The sequence below is a fragment of the Sciurus carolinensis genome, chromosome 14 (genome assembly GCF_902686445.1).
Source record: "Sciurus carolinensis chromosome 14, mSciCar1.2, whole genome shotgun sequence".
Lineage (NCBI taxonomy): Eukaryota > Metazoa > Chordata > Mammalia > Rodentia > Sciuridae > Sciurus > Sciurus carolinensis.
Window position 1 is genome coordinate 78,774,627 of NC_062226.1, and position 18,871 is coordinate 78,793,497.

General features: G+C 38.6%; 1 protein-coding gene across 5 annotated transcripts in view; it reads left to right on the forward strand.

Annotated features, from left to right (window-relative positions):
• The first annotated feature begins 11,741 nt into the window (after positions 1–11,741).
• The window catches only part of Cep78 (centrosomal protein 78), a 36,437-nt gene continuing 29,307 nt past the window's right edge, over positions 11,742–18,871 (forward strand). For 4 of the 5 annotated variants that reach the window (XM_047525366.1, XM_047525368.1, XM_047525367.1 and 1 more), the window contains exons 1-4: positions 11,744–12,275; positions 15,984–16,156; positions 16,250–16,322; positions 17,743–17,846. In XM_047525366.1, the coding sequence (XP_047381322.1) occupies positions 12,023–12,275; positions 15,984–16,156; positions 16,250–16,322; positions 17,743–17,846 (603 nt within the window). In that variant the 5' untranslated portion in view covers positions 11,744–12,022. Of the gene's footprint in view, positions 12,276–15,983; positions 16,157–16,249; positions 16,323–17,742; positions 17,847–18,871 lie in introns of all 5 variants that reach the window. The other variant, XM_047525370.1, reaches the window with a different exon arrangement.

Below are 18,871 nucleotides of genomic sequence, written 5' to 3' on the forward strand. Positions count from 1 at the left end.
AGAGAAGGATAGTTGAAAGAAAAAGAAACCTGCAGCAAGATCCCCAGCCTGTGTTCTCATTAAAAGTGGTAATGCTACTACAGAAGATTCCAGATGTCTCAGATAAGGTGACAGACATTGGGTAATGTTCCAGTAATTGAATGTTGTATAACACAACCCCCCTAAAGTGTGGTGGATTAGAAGAACAACGACAGTATTTGGCTCACAGATCTGGGTTAGTGGGGTCATTTCATCTCTGCTCCATCTGACATCAGCTGGCACAGTTCAAAGGACGGAATGGGAATGATCTGAAGTCGGTTCACTTGCATGATTAGCTATGGGCTGAGACCTGAGCTGAGGCTGTCTGCTAGAATTGTGTGTGTGTGTGTGTGTGTGTGTGTGTGTGTGTTGTTGGACAAGCTAGGCAAGTATATCCCCAGCCCCAGCTGAAACTTATGTAGGTGGCCTCTTGATATGTCCTAGGCTTCCTCACAAAATGATGGTTGGGTTCCAAATGTGAGCATCCTCTGAGAGAGAAATCCAGGCAGATTTTGTATTACCTTTTATGACCTAACCTTAGAAATCACTCAACTACTGTGAATCGTACTGTGCCTGCAAAAGATATGTTCAAGTACAACTCTTGGTACCGGTAAAGGTAACCTTATTTGGAAACTGGGTCTTTGCAAATGTAATTAAGTTAGGATGAAGTCAAACTGGATTAGAGTGGGCCCTAATTCAATGACTAGTGTCTTTATAAGAAGAGGAAAATTTGGATATGGTATACACACAGGAAAGAATGCCATGTGACTATGGTGGTAAGAGATTGGAATGATGATCTACAGGCCAAGGAATGTCAAGGATTGCCAGTAACCACCAGCACTAGGAAAGAGGCATGGGAAAATTTTCCTCTGAGACTCCAGAAAAAACCAGCCTTGCTGACACCTTGATTTTTTTTTTTTTTTATATCCAACATCAAGAAACATAAGAAATTAGATTTCAGATTTTTTTAAGCCACCCAGTTTTAGCTGTTTGCAACAGAACCCTAGGAAGCCAATACACTCATGTCTGCTGTATTTTATTCAATGAGACAGTCATGAAGTCCTGCATCACTTTAAGGGAAAAGTAAATAGATACAACTTCTAGGAGGGTAGTAAAGTTCTGGAAGGGACTGAAAATACTGCTATGGTCCTTTGTGGAAATAATAATCTGCCACAGGTAGAAAAAAGCAGTCCTTAAGATTTGAATACTTTTGGGCAGCTTCTTTGCTGAATCCTATATCCTGGGGTATATAAAGCTTTTATATATATGTGCGTGTGTGTGTGTGCATATATATATGCATATATATACAAATATACATACATATGTATGCATGTACATATACATGCATATATATTATATGTGTATATATGTATATATATTATATATATAGTTTTAAACACACACACATGCACACACACACACGCACACACACATATATATTTTTTGGTGGTAGTGGGAATTGAATGCAGGACCTCACATAGGGTAGGTAAGCACTCTATCACTGAGCTACACCCAGCCCCAAGTTTCAGTACAGATACTGGGGTTAGAATTCCCTTTTTATCAATTAAGTGCTGGGATTAGTTTCATAGATGGTGGTTTATTTTTGGAATACATGTATGTTCAAAGTCAGCAAAAACTATAAACACTTTCCATATTTATTTCCTGTGACAAAAGAAAGCTCTGAATGAACTTCAATGATATAGTTTGATTTAAAACTATAATTATAATTTTATGAATTTTCAAATGTATAACATTTGTTATAATTTTAACAGTTATAATTCACATACCATAATTTTAGATATATATATAACATAAATATACTATAAATATATAAAAATAATTTTTAGTTGTTATAATATCCACAGAGTTGTGCACATATCACCATAATCCAATTTTAGAAGATTTTTATCTTCCCCAGAAAAACCCATTATACATTAACAATTATCCACCATTCTCCCCAACTCTTAACCTTGGGCAACTACTACTCTACTTTTTGTCTCTGCAGATTTGCCTATTCTGGGCATTTCATATATGAAATCACACAATGTGCAATCTTTCATGAATGGCTTCTTTAACCTTGCATAATGCTTTCATGGCTCGTTCATGTTGTAACATGCATCAACATTTTTCTTTTAATGACTGCATAATATTCCATTGACACATTTTGTTAATGATTTATCAGTAGTTTGATATTTGGGTTATTTCTAATTTGGGGTATAATATATGCACTTCTTTGAACATTTATGTACACATTTTTGTGTTAACCTGTTTTTATTTCTCTTGAGTATATATCTAATAGTGGAATTGCTGAGTCATAGGGTAACTATGTTTAATATTTTGAGGAACTGTCAAAGTTTTGCAAAATGATATGCCGTTTTGCATTCCTATCAGTAATGCATGAGGGTTTCAATTTCTTGCCTTATGCCTTCCTATATGGTCTACCCAAGGTATAATTTAATAATGCAAATGCTTATTTGCTATTGTTGAGTGTTCTACTGATGTTTGTTAGGTCTAATTAACTTAGAATTATTATTCAAGTCTTCTATATCCATATCAGTCTTCTGCCTAGTTGTTTTATCCATTATTGACAGTGGGATATTGAAATCTCCAACTAATGTCACATTATCTATTTTCCCTTCAATTTTTAGTGTTTTTTTTATGGCTTTTTTTGGGGGGAGTACTCTTTTATTAGGTACACATGATTGTAATTTTTGTGTCTTGCTGACAGATTGACTGGTTTTTCATTGTAAAAAGTCCCTCTTTATATCTAATAAAATTTTTTGCTTTAAAGTCCTTTTTTTGTTGGTATTATTATAGCCAGTTCAGCATTCCTGTGGTTGCTGTTTGCAGGAAATACGTTTTTTCACTCTTTTTCTTTGAACATATTTGTACCTTTGAATCTAGGGTATGTCTCCCATGGAGACCTCCATCTTTCTAAAATCTAGCTTCACAGTCTTTGCTTTGGATTGTTTAATGCATTCACATTTAGTTTTATTATTTATATGGTAGTATTTGTATTTGTCATTCTGTCTTTTGTTTCCAATGACTCTCTCATTGCTGTTCTATTTCTTCTTTATTATTTCCTTTTATATTGAGCAGATATTTTCTAGTATAATAGTCTTTTAATGATCTCTAACTGTATTTTTGGAATTAATTGTGGCTCTAAGAATTACAAAATATATCTTATCAGAATCCAATTCAGATTTGTAATAACTTCATTACAGTGAATTATAAAAACTGTATTATTATGAATTCCATTCCTTCCCTTTTTGTTTTTATTGCATTTATACATATGACATATCTGACAGTACATTTTTATTATAATTTCTTTATATAATCTTATGTCTTTTAAAGAAGCTGAGAGGAGAAAGGAAAAAATATTTATAGAGTTTATCAGGTCAATCAGTTTATTTATCATTTCTGATTCTCTTCATTTCTCCCTCTGAATTCTGGTTACAATCTCATGGCAATAAAAGCCTGGCTCCAACTTTGTTCTTATGGTCTCCTTTGAGCTGCTATTGTCAAATACACTACATTTCTCTATGTTATGTGGAAAACAATCCAAATATAAACATGTTATTTGTGCATATGCTTTTAAAACCAGTTGAGAAAAATAGCAGAAGAAATTTGAAAGTATTTCTTTTCTATAATTATCTACACAATTACTTTAGTCAGTGTTCTTGCTTTGTTTTGTTTTTGTAAATTTGAATTACTGTCCACTATCATTCAAAGAACTTCCATTAGTATCTCTTGGGAGGCAGATCTGCTAGGAATGAATTCCTTCAGTTTTTGATAACCACTGTTCTGATACAACACTGATGGTTAAGTTGTAGAGTGATGATAAATACTAAAATGTAATGCACTACATTAGGTAAGTTTTACTTACTTAAATAGCTCTGGAAAATTAAAATGTTTTATGATAGGGATTACATAAAGTTACAATAATAGTACTCAGGAGTATTCTGTAGAGTACTGATGTTCATGAAGAATCTGTGAATCTCAAATTTGTAATTCATATGGATCTTATGATCATCAGTTCTTCTACCACAACTGAACTAGCAATAATTGAGTTCTGCAGTATACCTACGTCCTTCCTTATAGAAATTGTTTCACAAGTTCAAAAAGTTCTCAAAGGTGAAAAACTTTTTGCAAGGTTTATCAAATTAGGAAACACCTTTGAAAATATTATGGTTAGATGGCTTCTCCCAGATATTGGAACCTCGCAGGCTGGAAGGAACCAATCTCGGAGGAGAATTCTTGCAGGCCAATAGCATGTTAGGACTTAACGTGAGAGGCAGCAAGATGGCGGCAGCGTAAGCTGGAAATTCCTGCAATGTAAGAGGCAGGCAGAACGCAGATTGACAGGTGGTAGGAAGGCCGGAAATTCCTGTAACGGAAAAGGTGGGCGGAGCACAGATTGACAAGTGGTTGGGAGGCGGGAAATTCCTGTAATGGGAGAGACTGGCGACTTTATACCTTACAATGGTAACATTGTGCAAGGTGCAATACTCTTTGGTGAGTTTGTTCAACATTAAATATTTGTACAGATTGCAAATATACCTTAGATCTGTGACATGTTTTCCCTTGGAATGTGACAGACGTAGTAAAGGTTTTATATGGGCTCACATGATTGGACTTACCTCTGTGCTTCAGCAACCTCTTGTATTTCATGAGTGTGACTAAGCAACCATGTACACTGGAAGCTGATGCCTTATCATTGGACCCCAGATTGAGATGTATGGAATAGACTTCAAACCCAAACAAAACATGGAGCAAGACCCAGCCATCCCAAGGTCTAAAATAGTCATTGCAACTAACCCATAGGCTAAAGAGAAATAAATTCTTCTAGTTCATATCATTGGCGGTTTGTTTCACAGCAGTATGGCAGTAACTGCTGACTAATATGTAATCATCAAAATCATTCTTACATAGATGACTTGTTATGGTTTGGATATGAGGTGTCTTCCAAAAGGTCATGTGTGAGACAATGTAAGAATGTTCAGAGGTAAAATGGTTAGATCATGAAGGCTGCAAACTAATCAGTAGATTAATTCACTGGAATGGATTAACTAGATGGTAATGATACCACGGTTGACTGGTGATGAGTTCTGCTCCCTCTAATGTTAAAGTTTGAACACTAGAGAAGCACCCCAAGGCAAGGATATTAAGCAGGTTTTATTTTAAAGTAGTAATAATATAGACTTCTCCTGAGGGGGAGAAGGGGGCCATGGCTGATGGTCTAGAATCCCAAGAAGTGAGTGCACCCCACATCTTTTAGGTTAAGGTCTCTTTTGTTCTCCAGTTCTCTCCCCCCTTATCTCTCCTTCCTGCCTAAGTGACTAGGCCTGGTTTTGCAGGTGAGATGCATAAAGAGAGAAGCGGATGGGGTAGGGGGAGGGTCAAAGCGATTCAGCCAGGCAAGGGCCCAGGGGGCATTAATTAGCAGCTCCTTGCTTGCAGTCCTTGATAAGAGCAGGTAAATTTGGTAATCAATGGGCTTCGGAGATCCTTGACATTCCATTCTCCCAGGGGCAGTCTCCAACTTCTAGAGACAGATGGCTTTTATGGCCTCCATTACCCGATCCCCTATTTCCACACTAACTGCCTGTCCCCGATTCTGGCATCAGTAACTGTAGGCACCTAGGGTGTGACTGGAGGAAGTAGGTCACTGGGGGTCTGCCTTTGGGGTTTATATTTTGTCCCTGCCACCTGTCTCTCTCTGTCATGAACTGAGCAGTGCTTCTCCACCACACCCTTCTGCATGATATTCTCCCTCACCTCAGGCCTAGAACAATGGAGTTAACCCACCATGGACTGAACCTCTAAAACTGTGAGCCAAAGTAAACATTTCCTCCTTTAAGTTGTTCTTGTCAAGTCTTTTGGTCACAGTGACAAAAAACTGACTAATGTATGACTGCTACCAGGCCTACATGTGAAGCTATCTTGTACTTAAGAAATTTTGAGAATTCTTGAACTTCTTTTACCTCCTCAACACATTTTATATAGTTGAAGCTTCCCCAAGTAAATTTGGTAATGTGCCATAAAATGTCACCCTAAACTTTTATTAAATATAAGGCAAAGTCATTTCTATTCAGTTTTTTCTTATAACAAAAAATGGTTTGTGTGTGTGTGTGTGTATCTAAAAGGAAGAAAAAAATGTAATGGAACATCTCTGTAGATAGCAGTTATTCCCAGGGGAAAATTACAATCACTATGGGCATTTCACCCAGTGCACAGCCCTGGTGCAACTCAGTGCCTCTAAATACCAAAGGAACAAAGGCATTTAATAAATATTGGCTCTTGCTCCGGTTGAGAGGGAGAACACACTGTTCTAAAGAGTGGCAGGGACGCTCTTAGCAGCTATTTGCAACTCTGCGTGCTTGGGTATTGTGTTGCTACGAAGCAGCGCATTGTCCAAACATAACCCTCTCCATAGGATCTTCAAAGAGGAAAAAGAGTCAGTGAACACATTCTCATGGAGACTCATTCATTCAGTCATTCATTCACCCAATATTTACTGTTCAGGTTGACTACATACATAACACAGACTTAGAGATCCCAGCTTGTGGGATTTCAGAGGAAGAGATAAAATATAAATGCCTCTTGGAAGTTTCAGATGTATCCTGTTAAACTTTCTGCAAGTCCAGAGGAGAGAAGGAAACCATGTTTTTCTAGGATTCTCAGTGAAACTTTCCCAGAGAGAGAGGCATAAGGATAGTGACTAGAAGAATGTGAATTTTAATACAGATGGAAGGGGGCAAAGATGTAAAGATAATTAGGCCCATGACACAAAAGAGATGGGAAAGTCAGATTATGCAGGGTCTTGAATATCAATCTGGAGAGTTTGGGTTACGCTCTGTTTGCAATGAGTCATGAAAGGTTCTGAAATGATGGTGGAATCAAGGAACGAGTGGTGGTGTGGTAAGACAGAAGAAGGGCCTGAATGTAGAAGATACTCTATTCTCTGAATCAATAATTGTATTCTAGATGGAAAATAGTAAATGGTGTGGAACTCAGGTAATAGCAATGCAAATAGAGGTGAGAGAGGAGCATGAGAGATGCTAAAATGTATAAACGGTGGGGTCCTGGTCATTAATTGGAGAGTTCATTTATTCACTTGACAGATATCGTCAATAAGATACTACCAGTGAGTTGCTGGGGCACAAGAGTAGGCAAAACATGCATGATCCCTTCCTCACATACGGTGTAGTAAACATTTACCTTAAAATGAATGTGAAATAGGATGAAGATTATGAATGAGAGGTACATGTTATAAGAATTTATGGTGGAAGATTTGATGAATCAGGGAGTAAGGAAGAAATGCTGCCTTGACAAGGTGACATGTGAACTGCAAAGAACGTAGGGTGTGAATTAGGTGCAGGTTGAAAGGACACCTTCTCCAGAGGGGACATCATGGACAACGGCCTGTTGTAAGTAAGCAGGCCTGAAATAGGTCACTGTGGGCCGGACTACTAAGAATGAAAGGGGTTGGGGTACAAGATGAGGCTGCAGAGATTAGACCCCATCATGTCCAGAGGATGCACCATCCTGTATACTAGTTCTAGTCCAAGTGCCAGTGTACGATGTAGAAAGGAACTTGTTCTAGAATGTGTAAGTCAGCACACTGCTGCTTTTATCAAGAAAATCTCGTTCTGAAAAAGTCTCCAAACTGGCTTAATGCAAAAGTGATTTACACTCTGCAGTGAGAAGCTTATATTATGAGAACAGTAATAGTTCTCAATCAGTAGCCAGTATGTGGCTCCATGCTGAGTGGAGGTGGTTGTGAGTTTTGTCTTTATCCTAAGAGCAATGGGAAGTCTCAGAAGGATTTGAAGAGGAGATGGTGGGGGCTGCCTTACAAAACACAGTTTGGAAGGTAGCCAGAGTGAGAGGAGAGAAGACAAGGAAGTTTGTGTCTTGTTAAAGCAGGAGATGTCCTCTTTGTAAGGAATTCCACGAAAACCATGCCAGACATGGGCAATCACATAAGGGAGTTTATTAAGCAAACAGAGTGTCTCCCTATAGGATAAGAGAGAAAATGAGAGGAAAAGAGAAAGAAAAGAGAAAGGGCATGCGCTAGAGAGAGTGGAAAGCGAGGAGGAGAAAGAAAGCAAGTCAGGGGGAGAGAAAAGCAAGAGAGAAAAGATGGCGGTGAAGCTATCTTTAAGAATCCTGCAGGGCTAACAGGGGACCAATAACAGAGAAGGATACTTGCAAGCTGACTGATAAACCAATAGCTAGCTAGGATGTTCACAGACTGACAGTAGTTGGGAGGCGGGGAAAATGCCTGCAAGGGAAAGGGCGGGGGAGCAGCTTTGTACATTACACTCTTCAGGTGAGAGAGCAGGAATTTAGAATGAAGTCCAGTGGCAACATGAAAAGAGTGGAGGAGGTTTGGGATAGACATTGTGAATATCCCATAAGGAAGGGAGTAGAAAAGTGAAAAGAAACCACGTGTTGGTTAAAATAAGAAAACCTACACTGTCAGCCAGGTTGATGTTCTCTGAAACTGGATCCAACAAAACTCGCTTCTCTAGAGCAGGTACCAAGAGGGTCAACCTCTGAGATGAGCAGAGGGCATGAGCATTTGTGGTTCAATGGAAAGAAAAGTGGCGAGGAGTCAGGTAAAATGTTGTCAAGATCGACTCTGAGTAGAATACAGCAAGAGGTAACGTGATGGCTTTAGCTGTATTGTGGCCAATATTCACTCACCAGACCCCTTAAAAGAGGAGAGCATATCTCTCATATTGTCCAGTAGAATGTCACTCCCAAGTCATCACCTGCAGGGAGGACAAGGCATTTTGTCATGGGCCAGAATTGAGGCTGTCTTCTCAGAGGGTCCCAGAGATGCTGCCCAGAGACACCTTTCATTCACAATGTTCAGGGAAAACTGTGGGTGAACAAACACACCCGATGCCCAAAGAAGACATAAAACTATTATGAAGCCATAATTCAATTGAAGTGGAGAAGAGATTATAGACAAGTCTTGACAGAAATCTTGTCACAATGAAAATAAGTAAGCTCAGGAAAAATAAAATTTAAATTAAAATGTTTAATGATTAATTAATATGATGAAGGCTTCCCTGAGCTGTGTCCATAGGCACCAGTCAAAAGGTTCTGATGATGGTTTGCAAGGTGAATAAAGGAAATTGTTCTAATAGTCATCATTCAGTGCTTCCTCTGTACCAACACTGTATTGGATTGGCTTAGGGAATACAAAGGTGAATGAGGCATGGTTCTTGCCTATGGAAGGAAAGCCATGTAAAAAACATGTTTGTGCTTGGATATATGAAGTGTTGTGATCAGGAATGTCAGGGAGCTGAGAAGTGAGGCACTAGGAGAGATGAGTGTTAGGAGAAAAAGGCCTCCCTGGGATTAAGCACACAAACCAAGGCTGAGGAAAAACTTGAAGCTAGACTACTAAGGAGTACCATGATTAAAGGCCATGGGCAGAAATGACAGTATCAGGAACTTCAAGCAGTTCCATGTGTCTAGAGAAGACATATGGGGAGTAACATAGTAATAAATAAGACAATAGATGTTCTTTAGTTGTGAAGATGCCTAAATGCCAAGCTAAGGAATACAGGATCTAATTCTGAGCATAATGAGACATATTTTGTATTCCCAATATTTGATGTATGGAGAGAGAAATCTTTGTTCAGGAGCCATTAGTGTTGGGAGGGAAGTTCAAATTGTGTCAAAGATAAGATCAGCAAGGGAAACTGCAAAATGTCAGAAGAGGTAGAGGTTGAGGATGGAAACCAAAAGAACACCAACATTTAGAATGCGTAAGTAAGCCCCAGAGTGAGACTAAGAAGGAAACAGAAAGGTCTAAAAAAATTACATGGTTTCATGGAATACAGAGAAGAGTGAGATTTAAAGAAGGTGATGGACAACTACATTAAATGATGCTGGAAACTAAAAAAAAAAAAAAAAATGGATGTAGCAACAAGGAAATCATAATGAAAATGGAAAACAATTTAAATTTTTACCAACAGGAAAATAGAAAAATTTAATTACTTATGTTCCTATATGGGAAACCTACATAGCAGGGAAAGTGAATGAACTCATGTTCTATATATGGACATGAAAGACCTAGCAAAGGGAACAATAAAGAAGGTAAAAGCATAGTAGAATGTTACATGCCGTTTACTTACAAATGTAGCAGAAATATAAAACTTGCAATGATGAATAGCAAGTTCACAAAAGCAATTTTCTGAAGGTTAGAGGGTACTGTTGTTGTGATTTGTAAGGCAGTTACACATGGATCTTCAGTAAGAGTGGTAATGTTTTATTTCAAGCTGGTTGGTGGATATATGAATGTTTACTATATATTTTAATTTGAGTATGTTGCATGTAAAGGTCATCACTGTGGCTATATCTGAGGAATTTTAGAGGAATGTGTGTCTGTGCATGCATGCACGTGTGAGAGTGTGTGTGCATGTGTGTATGTGTTGGTAGCAGGTTGTAATATTCAGAAAGCAGCATGTAGAAAAGGAATGCTATGCCTGAGGCCTGACAGGAAGACTGTTATTGGTCTAGAGAGTGGATACATATACAGGTTCTGAGACCAATTCTCAGGGTTCTTTTATCGACTGAGCTGTATGCTACTTAACATCTCTGTTCCCCAGTGCCCTGATTTGTAATGGCATTTACAATAACATATTCCTTGAGGAGATGCTAGGAAAAGGAAATAATTTCATACTTATCACCTAAAATAAGGCCTAGGACAGGGTACTAATTATCAGGGTACTAATTATCACCATCATCATCAATATCAAAGTGATTCGATGTAAACACAATAAAATACTGAAATTATGCAACACTTTACAATTTGCCAACAACTATGTGGGGCAACTGGAAACTACAGAAATTAAGGGTTATTTGTAGAAATTTACAGAGACATAAAAGATTTAATGGATGACAGTTCCTTGTTCATATATCCCTTATTGAATAAGCCTCTGTCCTGATTATTGCGAGCACTTTCCTCAGGAGTTTGGCCTTTTTGTTTAAAAAAACTGAAACAGACTGTTATATTTATTTCCCAGAGTTGACTTTGTTTCTGTCAAAGGTAATGCAATTTATATACAAATAAATGTTCCAGTAAAAAATAAATGAGCATATCATTCTGTATTTTCCTACTGATAGTGAACTCTAAGTTTATTTTCAGTAACTAATACACTGAACATAATTGTAATTTTTAAAAAAGGCGCTACAGAAAATAAATTATCTGCTTTGCATTCTGTGACACAAGGGTCACCCACAAGTACACATTTGCATTTTAACTTTTAAGTAACATCAAAAACTAATATTGAGAGTAATAACTAAGTTAAATTCTAGTTGTATCCGCTCCAAAGAAAAGAGAGAAAACAAAACTGAAGCCACTTGATTTACATGTGGATTTGGGCAGTTCCTTATCTCAATTTCTCTATTGAGAGAGTACAGTTGACTCCCAGGAATTAGTAATGGAAAACTTCCTAATAGTTTATCCAAGGACTAGATCATGTTTTGGAAATGCGTTACTACATCCACGTCTCATATTTATTAAGATCAATCAATAAACCCTTTATTGCAAATGCCACATTGCAACCATCTACTCTCTGGGCTTAGCCAGCCTCCCTATCCTTAGGCCCCGCCCCTTGGAAGGCGTGGTCTGCGTGCGGACGCAAAGCAAGCGCGCTGACGTCTACGCGCACCACCCCCGCCGGAACCCGCCCCCCGACTTGAACAGCAGTCCCGCGCTGCTGAGGTTGGTGAGGCGGACGTCAACGGCTGCGGCCGCGGAGCGGGAGGCAGCGCGGGAAGGCGGCGTTGAGGCGCTGGCCTAGCCTGAGGGCCTAGCCTGAGGGCCTTGGCCTTCGTCTTCTGGCCGCCGCTCCTGCGCACTGTGAGGGGCCGCAGCTGCCGGGCGGTGGGTGCTGGAGAGGCTGGACGTGACCCGGGGCCCCTGGTGAGTGCGGGAGTGGTCTCTGGGGCCGAGATCACCCCTGGCCGCCCTCTGGCCATGATCGACTCGGTGAAACTGCGTCGTGACAGCGCAGCAGACTTCTTCTCGCACTATGAGTACCTGTGCGCGCTGCAGGACTCGGTACCCCTGCCCGCCGTGCGCACCTGTCTCCGGGAGGGCGTGCTTGACTTCAATGCAGACCGCCTGCGCGTGGTGGACTGGGCGCCCCTCTTGAGCACCCTCAAGATTAATAAAGATCTGCCGGTGATCTCCATCAAGAGCTTCTTCCAGCCGTGGCTTGGTGAAACAGGTTTGTAGATGTGCTCCTCGGTGGCTGCCGCAGAGTGGGTTTTTAGGTAGGTCCGAGGTGGAGCCTGGGCCCTTGAAGAGACGCTTTGTGCTGGAGGATGTGTGTGGAACCAGTGGGGCGAACCTGGGCAAGTTGTTTAAGGTCTCTGTGTTCTCATCCATAACGTAGGCTTAATAAGAAGTCCGTAGATGAGTGGTTGCAAGTATTCCCAGAGTTAATGATGTTTGTAGAACGCTTAGCAGTTTGGGACGTCATTAAGTCTTAGTTACCTCTTTGATTCATTGCCTTTATTTTGCCCGATACAAAATAAAGTAAGCGATTAGGAAATTAATATATCTCAACCATTTTCTTAGTCTTTAAAAAAAATGTGTAAGAATTTTGTAAAGCCCTGTACAAATATTAGCCCCTTAAAAACGTAAGGTAGTGTAATTAGCAATCCAGACCCTTCGATTATTTGGAAAAACAGGTGAAAAACGTGACAAAATGATGTTCTTCCTTCTAGTACTTAGCACAACAATTTGTACATTGTCGGGTCTCAAATCATATTTGCAAAATTGACCTGAAAGAGGTTCACATCTTTTCTTTAGTAACCATCAGATGAATATAAAAGAGATTTTAAAGATGGATGGGGAATGTAAAGTGTAAATCTATGAATCCAGCTTAAACTGCTTCCTGGGAATATTTGATATATGCTTTTCTAGCTTTATGCTCTTTGTAGTTTGCCCCCTTCAGACAGTAGGCTGGAGGAGTAGTAAAGTTTTGAAGTGGGGACACTTGAGTAAGGATGACAAATTCTGCTCTCTGCAGGATATATTTAGGATGATCTGTTAGGCTAAGTGATTGTCCCCAGTTTCTCTTTCTTTTTTGATCCTTAAATTTTAAATCCTCTTCTGTCCTTAATTATAAGTTTAATGCAGTAGACTACAGTTGAAAATGAAAAGAAAGGAAAACAAATTTGTAATGAAACAAAAGACCATTTCCTATCATTTAGGGAAAACTTTCTTTAGCATCTTGTATACTTGATTCTCATTATTTTCAGATTCTGTATTTGTAAATTCACCATGCTTAAATTTAACCCCCACATCAGTTATTTGTGATGCTTTCATGTTCATTCATGGACATATGCAAAGCAGCAAAAAAATTTGTTATCCAACGTGTGTACCTATCTCATTCTTCATATCTTTTTAATAATGACACATCTTATTTAAAAAAATCTTTTTTTAAAGAGTAGTATCATGTAAGGAAAGTGCATAGATGTTAGAGATTACATTCTTATTTGATTTGAGGCAAATTACTTTTTGAACTACAATTCTCACACTTATGAAAAGGTATTAAAACAACTCCAGGTGAATTCTTAGGATTAAAGCAGGTTGGATGCGTAAAGTGTCCTGGCACTCCAGTGAGCTTAGTGTGCTTCTGCCCCAAAGGGTCTCACCTTCTACTGGGGGAGATAGCAAGTAAGTACGAGCACCTGGGTCAGTGCTGTGGAAGAAGTGAGCCCTGGTGCTGCAGAGTAGAGAATTGAAGAGGAAGGTTCAAGGAAGACTTCTTGGAGGAGCTGCCATCCTTTTGAAGGATGTGTAGAAGCCCGCCATATGACAGGAAGAAACAGTTTATGCAGAGTTGGAAATAAGAGAGAATATGGCAAGCTGGGGTACATGACTGAAATTTAGGTTTTGAGAAAGAGCTGAGAGAGTTGAGACTGATGAAGGCCAAATAGGTCAAATGTTCAGTGTTTAACCTGAAGATTGTGAGGAACCAATGAAGGATGTTCAGATGGACTTTTTTTTTTTTTTTTTGGTCCCTGGGGTTGAACCTGGGGCGCTTAGCCACTGAGCCACATCCCCAGCCCTTTTTTGTATTTTATTTAGAGACAAGGTCTTGCTGAGTTACTAAGTGCCTTGCTAAGTTGCTGAGGCTGGCTTTGAACTTGCAGTCCTCCTGCCTCAGCCTCCTGAGTCGCTGGGATTATAGGCATGTGCCACTGTGCCCAGTGAGATGGACTTTTGATTTAGGAGCCTACTGTGTCCTCCATATGGAAGGCAAATTAAAGTTGGAAGGAGGTTGAATTGAAATCTAACAGCCCAAATTAAGATAGGGAGAAGGGCTGGATTTTGAATATCAAAGAGAATTGATGGGGCCTGGTGACCAGTTACAAGAAAGAAGCTGCAGGCTTGGGTGACAGTTTAGAATAACATCTTTCCCTGAAACACTGAATCAGGGTGTGGAGAGAATCTTAGTTCATCTTTAATGTTTGTAGATGGTTTCTAGATTTGTCTGTTAGTCAGATCTAAGCCCAAGATACAGATTTTGTCTTTGTGGGAAGACAGGTGTGTGAAGGTAGAAGAGGGACCTGAGTTACCCACAAAGAAGATGGAGAAAATATTTGAAAGGCTTGCAACATATTTTATAAATGGACTTCAGTTGGGTTTATAAACTGAGAGAAAGAAACCAGCTGAGAGGGAGGGTATGGAGATTTTGGAGAGGAGGTGATTATGAATTTACCTAAAACCTATTTGTCATACACCTGGTCCTCTTCTAGTGTCTGAGGTTAGCACCATCCATGGTCTATTCCACAAGGACAGTTTAGCACACCCCTGACTGAAGAGATGTCACTTTATTCTCTGCATCTCATTGAGATGTTGATTCTGTGCCTCTGAAGGGGCTTAACCCACAGGAATAACAGAAGTTAAAAGAAATGAAAAATGAGAGGGACCTTAGAGTCAAAGCTAGCATACTTGATTTTGATAATTACTCAGTGTAAGAAAAATGTATTGCAAACCATTTCTTTTCAGATGTCCTTTGCTGAATCTTATTCCTCTCTTGAATCCAGTGGGGCTAGGTTTTAACTGCTTAGATGTCACTTGTTCAACCTTAATTACATTTTGCCTGTAATATTGCAGAAGCTCCTCAATAGTTTTGCTGCCCCTGAACTCAGTTTCCCTTAATTCTTCTGCCTACTTCAGTTCAAGTGATCTTTCCAAGATGAAAAAATATGCTTAAAACAATGTTTAAAGTGACTCACAGGGGACCAGTGCAAATTGGTGGCATAGCTTGTGTTTTTTCAAAGGTACTGAAATCTGAGCTGTGTTCTGCCAAGCCTCCTGGGGCTAGTTATCCCTGAGGAAAGGGTGTTTTTTCTGATCTAAAGAAGGTGCCTTTTTCTAATCCTTCCCTTTATCTAATTGGTTCTCCCACATTGAGAGACTTTTTTCTAACATGCCAGGGACACATTAGTGTGTGGTAGGCTTAGTCCTCATCACTTGTGAGATAAAAGACAACTGTTTTCTAGGCTTGCTTCTGCCTTCTTTTTAAATTCCCAACTCTTCTCTTCAGCCCCTGCAGAGCGTAGTCACCCCACCTGCAGCATTTACAATGCCTGGCAGGTGTCAGGCATGGTTATCTTTGCATACTCCACTTCCTCTGTGGAAGAATACCTTATCTACTCTAGCCTCACCATCATCTTTTTAGGTTCAATATCAGTATTCTCTTGAAGTCATCCCTTAGGTACAATTTCTTTGCCCTCTTAAGAACGTCTGTATACATGGTTTGTGTGTCCGTACCTCATGTGATGTTGAGTTCTTGTGTTTTTCCTTACAAGGATTTTTTAAGAAAGTGATTCATGTCTGTGCCTTAACACTGAGCAGATTTTTTTAAATGATAAATTGTGTTATTGAGATCACTAATTTTTTAATAACTTCGTTTTAGGTTCTGATGTAAATAAAGTTTGCAGAAGTCGTGTTCCTGCCATAAGATCCAAAGATGTGACCTTCCAGTTATGTAGAGCTCTTAAAAGCTGTTTAAGTGCATCAAATGTGCTAAGGAACCTGGAGTTAAATGGACTAGTTCTGAGAGAGAGGGATTTAACTGTTTTAACAAAGGTAAGCCTTCTTCATGTGGCCTGCAAACGTTTGATAGTTGTTTTATAGGAGAAATCACTCAATAAATTTTTTAACTCTTTTCCCCTATTAAAGGGATTGAATAAATCGACTTCTTTGGTGCACCTGTCTCTTGCAAACTGTCCAATTGGAGATGGAGGTTTAGAAAGTGAGTTTAAATCTTGTTTTAACTTTTGTCCCATCAGACTGGTCTCATGTTTGCCTATATGCCATATTAAACCCTGTCTGTACCTTTTCCTGGCTGCTGCCTCTGTGTGAGCTGCCTCCTGTGCCTCTTTATATCTTGATCCATTATCATTTCTACCATGAACGCTTGTCATGTTGAATACTCTCTGAAGTGACTTTACTTAAGGTTGTGTTAAGCCACAAACCACATAAACCTTTACTGTTTGGTATTCTGTTTTTTGTGTTTATTCGTCTTTTAGGGTTTTCCTTTTAAGAAATACTTATGGGAAGGGCAATAGCAAGAGGTAAAGAGGAAAAAAATCATCATCTTTGAATAGGTAAAGCATCTGTAATGCAACCTTACATTATATGCACTGTGGTATGTGCTAATGTAGAAAGTATATGCAGAGTTCTGTGGTAGCATATAAAAGGCCAGCAAACTCTTTGAGGGTTGGTCATGGAGATAATTACAGAGGTCAACTGTTGATTGGGATCCTGAAGAATTGGTGAGTGTTCAGTGTGTGGAATTATGGTCTAGAGGGGTAAGGAAGCTTGTATTTCAAGAAAGAACATAGTTTAAGGTCCTCTAACTTCTATTGCTCTTGTATATTAGTTGCTTTGGTATAGCACCTAATTATATTACTAAGAGTACCTGATGTAATTCTGGGTTTATAGCTGACATTGAAATTGATAATCAAGATCAAAGCATGTCCTTGGAAATAAAAATAGAAAAAAATCAAGTTTTTTAGGCTTTTCCTTTTCTTTCAGATGACTCAAACTATATAATACTGTGTGAGTGAGAATACAGACTATTCAATTTTAGCAATTAATAGAATTTTGTTATTGCTGTAAACTAGAATAACACTTTGTCAGAAACATATTTTAGAATGTACCAATTTAGTTTTTGGAAAGCATATAGAGAGTGATTTTAAGAATACAACTATAAACTAAAATAGACTCAAGAAAGTTGAGGCAAGATGTGGTGGCCCACACCTGTAATCCCAGCAGCTCAGGAGGGCAAGGCTGGAAGATTGCAAGTTGGAGGCCAGCCTCAGCAATTTAGTGAGGCCTTAAGCAACTTAGCAAGACTCTGTTTTTCAAATAAAAAATAAAAATGGCTGGGGATCAGGCTGGTGTTGTGGCTCATTGGTAGAGCACTTGCCTAGCATGTGTGGAGCACTGGGTTTGATTCTCAGCACCACATAAAAATAAATGAATAAAATAAAGGCCTATCAACATCTAAAAAAAAAAAAAAAAAAAAGTGACTGGGGATGTGGCTCAGTGGTTAAGTGCCCCTGGGTTCTATCCCTGGTACCAATTAAAAAAGAAAGGAAAAGGAATTGGCCAGGTTGATTAGGTTTCTCATGTTATTGTATGTGTCTTTTTTTTTTTTTTCTTTTTAGTTATTTGTCAAGCTATAAAGAACTCTGTCACTCTTAAGACAGTCAACTTCACTGGCTGTAGTCTGACATGTCAGGGAGCAGATCACATGGCCAAGATCTTAAAGGTGACTTTGTATTCAGAAGTTTGTGAAAATGTATTATGTGTTTGAAGCACAGTAATACTTTGATATGAGATGGCAATTGTTTTTATCTTTGATTCACATGGTGATTGCAGTTATAGTTCTATTGAAAGAATGTGACCTGTGTTTAGCTTGGTGTTCTACCATTTAGGAAAGATATGTACTTATCTTAGATGAAATTTAAGGTATAATGCATTATGAATTATACTTCTGTGTATTTTTAGTTATTGAAAATGTTTTTTGGGCACTGAAAGAAATTTTGTGCATTACAGTCTTCAGATTACTTCAGTGACTCAAATATTAACCGTAATTTATGAACCAATAAAAACCACCTTAATGTTTTATAAACATATTTTTTTAAAAATAATTTTAATGGTACCTTAATAACTTTATAGTGGTTTTAACTACTATATTTAAGCCTACAATCACTTGATAATTTGATGTGAAACCTGTTTTATAGTTTGTTGGTACAGATCAGGAATAAGCAAATTATGATCTGTGGATCAAATCTAGCCTGTCACCAATTTTTTTAACACAATCATGCCCAGTTGTTCACATAGTAACTATGGCTACTTACTTTCAACCTACACTAGAAGTATTGAGTACTTCCAAAAGGTACTTGTGATCCACAAAGCTGAAAATGTTTACTTTTGGGCCTTTATAGAGCAAATCCTCTGACTCTTGAAATAGATAATGGTTAAGAGTGTGAATTCTGAAACCAGATGCCTAGGTTTAAAATCCCAGCTCTCCCATTTAATACCTCATGACTGTGGATAGATATCTTAATGTATCTATGAAATAAATATAATAAGAGAACTTGCTTTCTTTGATCATTCTAAGGATTAAATGACCTCATATGTCTAAAATAGTGCTTTTAGAGTGAAAGGAGCTTTGAGTCTTATGTTGTTCAAGATTGTAGAAAGATTTTTTTCTAGGGTCCGTGTTCCCTGTTACCAGAGTTTATATGAATATAAAGAACTGGTTATGTTTTTAAGATAATGCCTGTAGTT